The 13,361-nt window shown below is 36.5% G+C and overlaps 1 protein-coding gene across 1 annotated transcript; it reads left to right on the plus strand.

The window, feature by feature from the left end:
- Positions 1 to 9,657: 9,657 nt before the first annotated feature.
- LOC100892584 lies at positions 9,658 to 11,186 on the plus strand. Its single transcript, XM_030989520.1, has 2 exons — positions 9,658 to 10,225; positions 10,624 to 11,186. Exons 1-2 carry the CDS (start codon positions 9,658 to 9,660, stop codon positions 11,184 to 11,186), a joined length of 1,131 nt encoding a protein of 376 aa, XP_030845380.1.
- Positions 11,187 to 13,361: the final 2,175 nt, after the last annotated feature.

Below are 13,361 nucleotides of genomic sequence, written 5' to 3' on the forward strand. Positions count from 1 at the left end.
TTAACCATTCGTATACGTGTAAGATAATTGCATATTAGAATCTCTAAAATAATGATTGTATTATGTGCATACAGTATACAAATCAGATATTTCATAAGTAGATACCACACACACACACTCAAGTCATTTATACATAATTGGAAACATAAGATTGGTACCTGTTACATTGTAAACGATTATTATTAAAGGTAGCTATAGTCAACCAATTATGTATGACCTGCGTCACATATTCCGTAATGGTATAATTTAGATACTAGCAAAATGTTATGATTAATTTATGCTTTTGCCAATTTTATGCTAAAAAAAAAAACCTATTTCAAAAGACATATCTTGATTTATTGGAGAGACTGGTGAGAGCCATGCATGTAGAATAAACTCTGTGGAACATTGGCTTTCATATAGTATATAATATTTGTCGTCAAAGTCATTTGTTCTTCCTTACACAGTACGCTTGAATATTTTTATTTAAACAAAAATCAAACATAATTCAATGACTGATAAACATCGTACCAACTGGCAATAGTTTGGTTAACAGACTGCTCCGGTAGGGAAATGGTGCTCACTTTTCTTAAAGACGGTTCCCAATTTAGGATTGTGTACTGAAAACAATGACACCAACTGGATATTGATAAAATGTGTCCATTTTGCCCAGATTTTAGGTTTTAGGAGCCTTTTGATGCTAATATGTGGTTCAAAATGACCCTATTGACTCATTATGGTGTAGAACAATAATTAACATAAAGACTTCTCTGGTAGATTCATCAATATAAATATATAATATATAAACTTTGTGGACCCCTTTAAATATCAGCTGTGTTGAAAGGGCCATTCACCCTATGAGAGGAAATAAATAAATAAAATAAAACTTGTACACAACGCATCAGAGACTTCATGGGGACCAGTTGATCCCCAATAACCCAATGAATCTCTTTAGACCTACATTCAAGAGGTGTGTTTTCTGAGGTAAAATGAGAACCGTAACTTTCTATTTCGGTATTAGAATTTGAGATATACGGTGCGTCCCAGAAAAAACGAAACCGATAATTATCGATTTTTACCATAACTTATTCCTAATTATAATTAAGAAAATGACACATATTTGAAGAGCTTGATTACAAAAAGAGCTAAATCAATATTTTATCAAAATTTCGTTTTTTGTCTTAAAATAATGATTTCCTACATGGGAACAAAATGCACCATATCACATTTTAACATTTCACGAGGAAGTATGAGCAATTTTAGATACAATATCATGTTTCATTCCAAAAGGAACTACATCCAAATCGGTTTCATTAAAAAACGAGCTAAATCCACTTTGGGTACTTCTGAGTAATTCAACTTTTTTTAATTTCTCCATTCATGTTGTTATATATGTTAAAGATGAAGTTGAGTTCTGGTCATGCGATTGCATTGTGAAAGAAACGGTGTGAAATCGATCAGAAAAGGTTTATCATCTAGTAAATAAGTATTCGTGTGTATTGAAAGGTTCTGGAATCATCAAAATGATAAGAAATTTGGCCATGTCTTGGTAAAGTTACAAGCACAGTACATAGTAAGATGTATATGGGACTACACGAACACGTGGCGCCATTCCTTTCAGGGAACATGCTTTATCTGAAGTTTTTCAACATTTGCATAATAGCAATGATAACGCTCACAAATTATTTGTCACCTCTTCCCAGAACTCAACCTTCTCTTTATATGTGTCGCCCTGGACCAATGCAAATTGATATACCATTTATATCTGATTTTTACTACATTTTTAGATTTTGTGGATTAGCTACTTTTGGAACGAAACATGGATTTAGCTCCTTTTGGAATGAAACTGTGACATTTGTTTACTTTCTTTTTAAAAGGTTATTTAAGTTGGGATTTCACTATTAATATTTAAAAGGAAAGGCTTACTACTAAATTTGAATACATTTCAGTGAATTTATTGAGAAAATATTCTAAAGTTTGACCAGGAAGTATAAACAATTTTATGTACAATATCATGTTTCATTCCAAAGGAGCTAAACCCACGAAAAATGATATTCTAAAAATGTATTAAAATTCAGAAATAACTTGTATATGTTTTTTATCATATATTATCGGTCTAGGGTGATATCTTTAACATACACAGCAACATAAAGGTACATGGCTAAAGGGAAAGTGGAGAATTACAAAAAAGGGGATTTACTCCAAAGTACCCAAAGTGGATTTAGCTCCTTTTGGAATGAAACTCTTCATTTGTAAAGCTTAGATTCTCCTCTTTCATGTAATGCAACTCATATGATGCATATTTTACACATGTGTAATTACAAACAATTAGAAGAGAGGAGACTAAAAAGACATTTATATGGCCGTGGTATCTGAATTTCAAAGAGAAAAATCACATTTCTAGAATGTTTATTCTCTGCCCTTTTATATGACACCTCAATGAGGAGAAATGAGCCAGGAATAGCAAAGTTCTGTTGGTTTAAAGTAATGCTTGCATTTTCAAACTTTGATTAAACTAATTCGTTTGCCTATATAGTTGACAAAAGACGTTGATGATTTTGTGATATCTTTAACATACACAGCAACATAAAGGTACATGGCTAAAGGGAAAGTGGAGAATTACAAAAAAGGGGGATTTACTCAAAAGTACCCAAAGTGGATTTAGCTCCTTTTGGAATGAAACTCTTTATTTGTAAAGCTTAGATTCTCCTCTTTCATGTAATGCAACTCATATGATGCATATTTTACACATGTGTAATTACAAACAATTTGAAGAGAGGAGACTAAAAAGACATTTATATGGCCGTTGTATCTGAATTTCAAAGAGAAAAATCACATTTCTAGAATGTTTATTCTCTGCCCTTTTATATGACACCTCAATGAGGAGAAATGAGCCAGGAATAACAAAGTTCTGTTGGTTTAAAGTAATGCTTGCATTTTCAAACTTTGATTAAACTAATTCGTTTGCCTATATAGTTGACAAAATACTTAACTCCGTTTCGCTGACAATCAGCCATGCATCAAGTCTTTCGTCTTCTTTGTGCATGGTTGATATACGCTCATTAGATTCCATCAAAAATATATTAGAGTTAACTTTTCTGTCATAAGTTGCCTCCTTCTAAGCACCGGGGTTGGATAAATCTAAGTGATGTAATTCATTTTGAGATTGTCACTGAAGATGATGGATACTAACATTTTTTTAAATCTTGATAAGTTTTATTGGTCAGAAAACACAATGATTTACAAAATATGCGTTACATCGTTTTGCACAAATACTTGATACTGCATGATACTTCTGTATACCCCGGCCGCACAGACGATACGACCACCAGACCGACACTAAATGGAAAGAGAGAGGCCAAGAGGTAATACTAACATGGCAAATTATAATGGTGATTATATAATAATAAATAGTTTTTTAACGAAAGCTCATTTGAATATTTTAAGACACCGGCCTGTGGATCTTATGATTCGCAAAGTTAAATGTATTTATAAACAGCAGTTATTACCGATACTGTGCATAAATCCATAGTGGTAAACAATAAACTACACATTTCCTTGCGAAAGCAAAATTTTAGTGTGAATTCATCCAAAAGAATGAAGATGGCAATTGCTCTACTTTTAACGCCATATACAGCAAAAGAATATCAGGCAGCACAAACAGTGTAGTTTACAGAGAGTTTATAAGTATTCATTTATAAGTAATCGTTGGGGTCACTTGTCCCTTGGTCCGTTGTGCTTCTTACACACGTGGCTCATTGCATCACCACCACTACCACGAAATGTTAACACTTGTTCCAACAGCTTGCATTTTCTTGCAAACGACAGTCATTGGTAAACCACTCTTTCATGTCATTCAGTATACTTTTCTCAAAGATATACTCCTCCTGTTCTCGGTTGTATATGAAGAGTTGAATACGAGGCAACTTATTAAAGTCTCTGATGGAAACTAAAGGAATGAAACACAAAACACAGAATAAATATCAAGTTTATGCAAATTAAATTTGAATTCAAATATAGGCATTCCTATTGCAAACCTTATTGCACCGTGCACACCGACCGTATCCGACATGGCATCAATTTAAAATATCGTTTTTATCCCTTAAAAAACAAATCTTAACGACGAAGCGATATTTTGACTAACAACCAATCAGCGCGGAGGATTACTGATGAAGTCTTATTTTTGTGTCCATTTTGGTAATTTATTGTAAGATACTTTTCTTCTGGCACGCTCAAATCTATATGGGATTTCACGTGTAATTTTTGTTTTTGCAACGCACAAAAACTTCGAGCCAGTCACGTCAGTGCACGGGAGTTGAGTCCAGATCCAGCAGCAGAAGACATCGATATGGTCAATCTAAATTTAGATCAAGGTATATCTATAGTTTAACGTTTAAAATTGCCTTCAACTCAGTGGAAACCTTGGATGTTTAAATGGGCCTAGTGTAAATGCGGCTATTGAGATATTGTTCTTCTCGAACAATTCTATCTTTTCTTTTATCCTATCCATGTATTTAAAACAAAACTGACAACTGCTAGAGGCTTTTGTATATCTCGAGAAGATGGCAACTTGTCTAGCTCATCATCAGATGGGACCTTCTTTGACTTAAGAGGGGACATTTAAAAGGGAGTAAACAGGTAAGTTCTATGCTATTTCAAATTGCCAATTGCCACACACTTGGTACCCGATCCCAGCTACTCCATATCTCTCACCATTTTGATACCATATCAAATCTGTCTACAGATGATAATTTGTTGTTAACGCCAATGTAATTTAATGGTGAAAATTAGCACAGACTTACAAAGAAAAGCAATCTCTCTTCGCCAATATGCACACCTTAATATCTTTTCCAAGCACTTTGCGGAAAGGATTGGTATTCATTGGCAAAACGAAAATCAAAATCTCATCACTTAAATGAAATACAGATTATGCAAAATGAGCGATTCTAAGGATGAAAATCAAAGATCGGATCAACCAGTTGCATTGTTCATTATGGATGCACGCACCATTTTTTAAATGAATAATTATGATTAAATAGACAATATAGAGCAGGCGCAGCGGAATGAAGGTACATTATATAACAAAATATGTTAACCGACCAATCAGAATATCCCGAGCGATGACTTCACCTAGGCCGCAAATTGCCTTGTTTTATATAAACAAATTGCTTAGTGTTATTATGAAAACTTCGCAGCCACTTTTATAAATTCATACTTACCAGATTCGTCCGTCGTTTTCATTATCAGCAAGCCCAAATGTCCTTTCGGTTCTACACGATAAATTATAAATAATATAATTATGTTGTCAGATTGATAAATGTTCAGTGAAAATGTACTAAAAGAATCATCACTGTGAAAATAATGCTCTCTATATATATGTGTGTGTGTGTGTGTGTGTGTCTCTCTCTCTCTTTCTCTCTCTCATGTTAAGGTTCAAAACATTTACGTTTAGTATCATACACAACTTTATATTGATTGGTAGGGATTGATAAGGGCGGCCTTATTTTACGACAACGAAAGGCAACTTCGGATTGTATTGTGCGTGCACAGTTGTAATGTTTATTCTGTAATTGGGTAAAATAGAGCGAAAACATGGTTGCCAGTATCATAGAAATCTCATCAACCATGTTTATTTATTTATTTATTTATTTATAATCTTTTGACAGGGTAGCCCATTCACCAATAAGTAGTGGTCTTCCATGGGGCCCTGAATAATCATGAACATATTTACATAAAAAAGCATAACGTTTATACTGAACAGTTGAAAAATAATACTCGTTTGCAAAATAAACAAAATACCTAGTTGAAACGGTAATGTCAATAAGTCGCAATTATGTGAATAAGTCATGTTAATGTGTATGTGTTTATGTAGGAACCCGCAAGTTTTTATTTGATTTTGTGTATGCATGTTTTCCAAATATCTGACCATGTAAATGTAAGATACAATACACCCTTTTCGCAATACAATAAATTAACATATAAACGTTACAAAGAAACAAACAATAATAACTGTGATTTGCATGAAAAGTTATATGCATACATATTACAACGAACTTAAAGGGATAGTTGATTTCTGTTGCAGAGGGCGTCGAACAATTTTGTTTTGTATAGATAATGCAAAACTGAGAGTCACATTTGAAAGAGCATACAATTTAAATGACAGAACTTCTTTGATCAAAATCGGTTCAGAGACGGCTGAAATATCCATAAATATATAACCAATTCTAATATTTGTGTGCCACCACAAATATTAGATAATTTGGACCAGCCGTTGAAAAAAACAACGAGATAGCGCCTTATTCGTTTTATTCCAACCAATGCCGATGTTGGCTTCTTTTTGTAAGTTATAATATTCACAATCAGCCGGCCCGTGTATTGTTATTATTATTATATAATGTTTACATGTACAAACGAATTACTCTGTGCTATACCAACTAGATTGCTCGGGTGACTACGCATTTTGACTATACGCTTTGTAACCGGGTGACGCTTGGTATTGGTGCAAATGCATTATGTTATATACACATTTCCTTATTTCATTGTGTTTTAAATTCTCCCCTCTAAATTACGTGTTTCTCTACTGCTATTGTTTTTCATCTACATTACTTTTTTTTTTAATTCCAGGAACCTTTATTATACAAGCCCCGCTTTTTAATAGGTTCCTCACATTCTATCTCATGTATTATATGAATTTAGAATCATTAACATGTGCTCAATTGTAACGTATAATTGTTTTATTCATATGTATGTTTATATTTTCTGTAAAATGTGGAACCTTAAACTTGAAAACTTGAAAATTGGATTAATTTACGGTCACCATGCTTTTTAAAAAGTGTAGCTAAATTTGAATGAACTAGATATGTCATTAATAATAATAAAAGCAATATAACCATGCACTTTTAAGGCATTTGCGGTCTTAAACAAGAACTCAACTTTCCCTTTAATATTTTTATAATATAGTATTATGAATTCTAAGAATTATTCCATCATGAACGATCTCTTTGAACATCTATATACGGCAGAAATATCGAGAATCGTAGGGCCCTCATTTTTATATCTTAGATGATATTTTTTAAATCATTATTACATTTCATTATCCTTTGCTCAATATTACGATTTATTGAAAATATATGTCGTTTGTTACATTTACAGGCTACTGAACATCAATTTTAAAAAGGGTTTAATCATGAGGGCCTCCTGCAATTCTTTTTTCTGAGGGATGACGATAATTTCATTGTACCATCTTTCTTTCCTAATTATAAAGTCATCCCATGGTTTGTACATCAAACTATATATCGTCGGCCTTATGCCAAAAGGGCCTTAACCCGATTTTGGGGGTTATTGAGTTATTAACATCACCTTGTAGATTTCATCATTCTCTTTTAAATGATGTGCTTCACTTGTTGAAATTCGATTTATTTATGAAGATAATTATGAATTTCAAAAGGGCCTTAACGCGTATCCCATCTTCTTCCTTACGCCAAACGGGCCTTAACCTACACGGAAAATCTTTTATCAATGACAGATTATTTCGTAATTTCCATTTAATTCAATAAATATCAGTAGAAACACCATTAAAAACATGATTAGTCTACAATAGACACAATGTACTTAAAATAATCACTGAAAGTATATATCATGAATTTAGATCATGACATCTGAGTGAGATTTAAATGAGGTGTGGATGCATAAAAAATGCGACCGACTCGTTGAAATACGCAGATATCAACGTATGGGACTGTAATGAAAATAAACAACGAAAAAGGTGTCCTAAATGTACGATCTCTAAAAAATAACTTTACCGAAAGCTGCATTATATTAATAAAAATATTCAGATATCAAAAATATTTTTTTTCTAACATTTTAATTGATCAGTTTTATCAGTTTTCGTGATCCAATAGCCGTAAGAGGGGCTTTCTGGCAAACCAAAGTTGTTGCGAAACAAGAACATTTCTTTATGCCAGAAGGGCGCTAACTATGCGCGCGTACGCGCGCATAGATACGTGTACGATAACGGCAGGTTAAGGCCCTTTTGGCATAACGCCGCGTAGGTAACGCCCCTTTTGGCATAATGCCGAGTAGGTTACGGCCCTTCTGGCATAAATACGCTACATTCAAGCCTTATGCCAAAAAGGCCCTAACATGTTTTTTGCACATAGCATGTACAATTCTGAATATTTTATAACACATTTAACACATATCATGTAAAACTTAATAATTTAACACATTTATCGAAATTGGCTTCAAAAACAAAAAAACGACCACAAACTTTTGATTGTCAGAGAGGCCAAAACCTTTAAACGCGATTACCTCAGAATGGCCAAAAGCAGTTAAGGCCCTTTTGGCATAAGGCCGACGATAATATATGGACTCAGACAGATTTGTTCAGCTAAGATTTCTTACTAAAATATACTTAAAAGTATTGCATGGAAAATGAAAGTGATCGATCCAGGATACCCAGGAATTGCTAATGACCAATACAAAGAAAGGGTGGTTGTCAAATGCTTTGTGAATATTATCTTCCGAGAACTTTCAATCATGCGTTTATTTTTTATATTGGCACACTTTTTTGTTTTCCCTTTTCAATTATTCGGGGGCATTAAACTATTCATGGTGTTTAAAGTTATGTTGTTGTATGTGTAGTAAAAGATTAAATATCTGTATACTGATATTGCAGTCGTCCATTCATATACATTTGTTTAGGTTTTAGGCTTTATGGCACATTCCGTAAAGAGGAACAACTTGACAAATTATGAAACGTTATTTAAATGGTTTATATAAGTCAAAAACAGAATGTATCCCATTGTGAAACTCCACCCTCTAATGGAGATTTTAAAATTGTTTAAATAAACAGTATAATGGAAACGATCAAATAAATAATCTTGCAACCAATTAAGTACAATGCAGCGAATATCAAACCTAGTCAACTTAGCAAGTAAGATATAATGGTAAATTACATTGAGAGCTTGATTCAAATTATAAAAAAGGATACCAGCTGAGTATAAATAAGCATTTATATTATACATGTTTTAATGTTGCTTAGCCCCTTGTTCTTAAATAAATCGTAAAAGCTATCACAACTTTAATGATCATAATATAGTCATTAATTGATATTGATCAATAAGGCTCAAATAAGATATAACCCTTTTCTATTAACAATACATTTTATGCATGATAGTGGAAGGGCTGAGGAGATAATGATTATCATAAAGGGTGTTGAGTGAGATAAGAGGAAGGACAGGAGAGGTTAGAGAGGGGAAGCAGGGGGAGAAGAGCAAGGGGAAGGAGGAATACAAGTGAGATACAAGGGGCCAAATAATAGTTCTAAGAAGATATAGCCATTGTCTATCAAGAATACATCTAATGCAGGATGGAACTCGGGCCGAAGAGATAATGAGTATCATAAAAATGTTGATGGATCAGATAATGGAGGATAGAGATAGAAAGATAAAGAATGGGTTAAATGAGACAAAAGGGAATATGGGAGGAAAGTCGTCTGTCGTCTTCTGTTTTATGTTTTACCCCCTCCCTATCCTGTTTTCTCTTTAATTGTTCTTACTTTTTCCTTCTGATTTGGAATGTTGACCTATAACCACGCCCTTTTCATTGAAACAAACTGGTTTAATTGACACCCTCCCCGACAGAACCCCGCTGACACCGGATGAAATAAATTACCTCATGTACTTCTACCTCAACTCAACTTCCTTCAAATGGCGAGATAATTACTACCAGCAACTTCAAGGCGCAGCCATGGGATCGCCTCTTTCACCAGTTATAGCCAACATCTTCATGGAGCACTTCGAAACAACGGCACTCCAGACTCTCTCACAACGCCCTTCTCTCTGGCTCCGATATGTCGACGATACATTCGTCATCTGGCCACATAGCAGACGTGACTTAGACCACTTCCTCGCCCACATCAACCAGCATCACCCGATCATCAAATTCACCATGGAGACCGAGCAAAACAACAGCATCCCCTTCCCAGACGTTCTCTTTACCAAATCGCAATCCGGCAAGCCCACTCACCAAGTCTACAAAACCCACACACACACCGATATATATCTTCACTACAGATCCTTCCACCATATATTCGTACTACAATCAGTCCCCAACGCCTTCATCCACCGAGCCCATCAACTCAGCGATGCAGACCATCTAGTCCAGGAAATCCAGCATGTCACCACAGCCCTAACTAGCATCAAGAAATACCCAAGACATAAGATCAAATCCAAGGCTCCCGCCAGCAAGCCCGCATACAACCCCGCCACTGAAGAGAAACAATCTGCAGCTATAATAATATATAATAATAATAATAATATAATAATTATAATAACGTTTTATTTACCCAGGGTAGCCACTTCAGTTATAAAACTGCTCTCCCAGCGGGCCCTGCATAACATAACATGTTACTATTACCCTTCTCCAATCTAATATGCTGAGCGCCTAGCTAGAAGGCAGAAGGTCCCAGTGTTATAAGTCTTTGGTATGACTCGGCCGGGGATCGAACCCACGACCTCCCGTTCATGAGGCGGACGCTCTAACCATTGAGCCACCATACCCGGTTATTGAGCCACCATACCCGGCTACACCACCGAAGCAAACTGTTGTTCTTCTCTATATATTTGTCAAGCCTTTCACAAGATTCAACGTATCCTTCAAGCATCAGACATCCAAGTTCGACACAGTTCCTCCAACAAACTCCATTCGATACTCCACTCCCACATAGACAAGCATCCAAACCACAAGAAAGCTGGAGTCTACAAAATACCATGCGAATGTGGAAAAGTCCACATTGGAGAACTCTGGAAACAAGACTCAAAGAGCACAGAACCAGCTTTAGATTCAGTGATTGGGATAAGTCCGCCATCGTCAAACACGCCCAGCAACACGAACACGCCATCGAATGGGATAACAATCATCTCATCTCCATAATGAAGCACTGGCATACACGCCGAATCCAAGAAGCCATAGAAATTCACCGCCACAACACCGAGCCCAGGATGTATACATCAACGACATCTGGAAACCTCTCATCAACAAGTACTTGGTCACCGCCACCCGCAGAACCCTCAAAACAGCCGCCAGCCTCACAACTACTATGCACAGCAGACGACAGCAGACTACAGCGCCGCCTACGTCGGGGGACACACACACAGCCTCTCGCCGACAGCACACCCCACTTTTGGTTTCGGAACTCTACTTAGTCCGTAACCCGGAGACTCCAGCCCAGACGGACAGTCAGACGGACCAGCAAACCATCCATGTCCACTCACCGATGACTCAAACGCACACGATCATGTATTTTTCCCCGACGTCCGCACCCCGGTGACTTAAGCTCACGCACGCCAGCTATTAGGGACTTTTAGAATGAGTGGACGAGAACACGACGAACGCCGACTGATCATGCGTGTCAACGTACTTAACTGCCCATGTTAACTACAATTAGAAATCTTTTATACCCCATTCACAGTGGCCTCAAATACCGCGACAGCAGCGGGACTGTCCCGCTGCTGTCGCGGTGTTGTCTTCAGTGTGAAGGCTCGGACCCGTTATAAACTATCGCGGGATAACACCGCCTCGCGATAACGCCGCGACAAACTATCGCTAGGTTCGCCTAGCTACAGCAGCGGGACAGTCCCGCTGCTGTCGCGGTGTTTACTCAGTGTGAAGGCTCTCCGCCATAACACCGCGACAAACACGTGTGATTTGTTTACTTACCTATCACTGACCTCTTTTCTCCAGCAATGGGGAACATAAAGTGAAATAGAAATAAAGTAACCAGTGGATTCAAATTGATTTTATTATTATGTAGATATTATAATTATCCAAATAAAAATATTTCACACTTCAAAAAATTAAAATATTCTGACTGGAAGCAATAAAAATGCTAGTTTTTTAAAAAGTAATATGATCGAGGATACAAAAAGCAACTCATATCGGGGTCACTCGCGGGTCATGAGCCATGCATACACGTGTTTGTTACGGAGGTAATAAAAATCACCCGCTGCAGCGTTAATGGGTACATGATATTTATCCCGCTGCTGCAGCGGGATAACTTTTCTACTGTGAATGCATTTGTAGCGGTGTTATGGCGGTGTCGCCGCTCCGCTACAACGCCGCTACAAATTTCAAAACCACTGTGAATGGGGTATTAGATTGCACTCGACGATATACATGCATGCAGGAAGTAACATTATGAATATCACGGACAAAGAAAGAGGACAAAATATACAGTTCCTCATTCTTCCCTCAACAAAAGAACATCCCTTCACTGCTATATGTAAAAAAAATATGTAGAACAGGTGAATATGCATGTGACACCTGTTCTACACATTTTTACATAATAGCAGGGAAGGGATGTTCCTTTGTCTACCTGAGGAACTGTATATTTTATGCGCACGCGGCATACTAGTACCTTGAGCATGTAAAGGCGCTATATAAATATCAATTTGTATGTATGTATGTACTAGATTTAGGAAAATCAAGGTTGACGCATTCTCGATCGCCGACTCAGACTTCGTAACGCATGCGCAGTGCCTTAAAATGACGTCACACGTTGCAGTCAAAGCTGTCAACGTGCAAATCTAAAAGTCCCCATTCTCCACTCCTGACGACGGATAGTCAAACTGTTCGAACCGTCGAGCCACTCCCGCCACTCATTCTCTCCAAGCGCTATGGTTCTCCTTAGAACTATAAGCTAAGAAAGATAACCAACAGTCTTTTTCAAGACTACGCAAACAGTCCTTTTCAGGACTACAAACCCCAAAGAAAGATTACCGAGATTCCTTTTCAGGACTCCTTAATTCTCTCTCTCTCTCTCTCTCACATTGTGCACCCGCAATCCTACTGTATGAGAAAATTTATAATTTGAACTTACCCGACACTTCGTTGTTAAACTGATAATCCGACCCAAACGTGACGAGCCAAAGGGAATGACATTTTTTTTTAATACAGGGTGGCTGATATTTGGCCATGAAGCTTTGATACACCCCCCCCCCTCCCCCACCTGTGATCATATGCCGGAATCCCAATGGATACAATCGCAATATTTTCTATTTAATATAATTACATCTTTATTTGTTTCTCTTTTTGTGGGGGAAAATTTTTACTATTATCATCAATAACATTATCATTTTCATTATCATCGGCAATATAAGTATGAAATTAATAGCATTGAAACATACCTATTTTTGCACTGTAAGCTGTAGTTAGGTCAGCAAACTTAAATTCATTTTCGAAATCCGTTTTGTCAACAAGTACAAGAACAGCCTTGTAGTGATGGATGCTTTTCACGCTCTGCTCATTCAGTGATCTAAAGGCAGTATAAGGGAATGGTGTTTTCAGATCCCCTGACAACTTTAAAGTATTATAATTGTAAG

Source organism: Strongylocentrotus purpuratus, unplaced genomic scaffold (assembly GCF_000002235.5).
Source record: "Strongylocentrotus purpuratus isolate Spur 01 unplaced genomic scaffold, Spur_5.0 spur5_scaffold_18, whole genome shotgun sequence".
In the NCBI taxonomy this organism is placed as follows: Eukaryota; Metazoa; Echinodermata; class Echinoidea; order Camarodonta; family Strongylocentrotidae; genus Strongylocentrotus; species Strongylocentrotus purpuratus.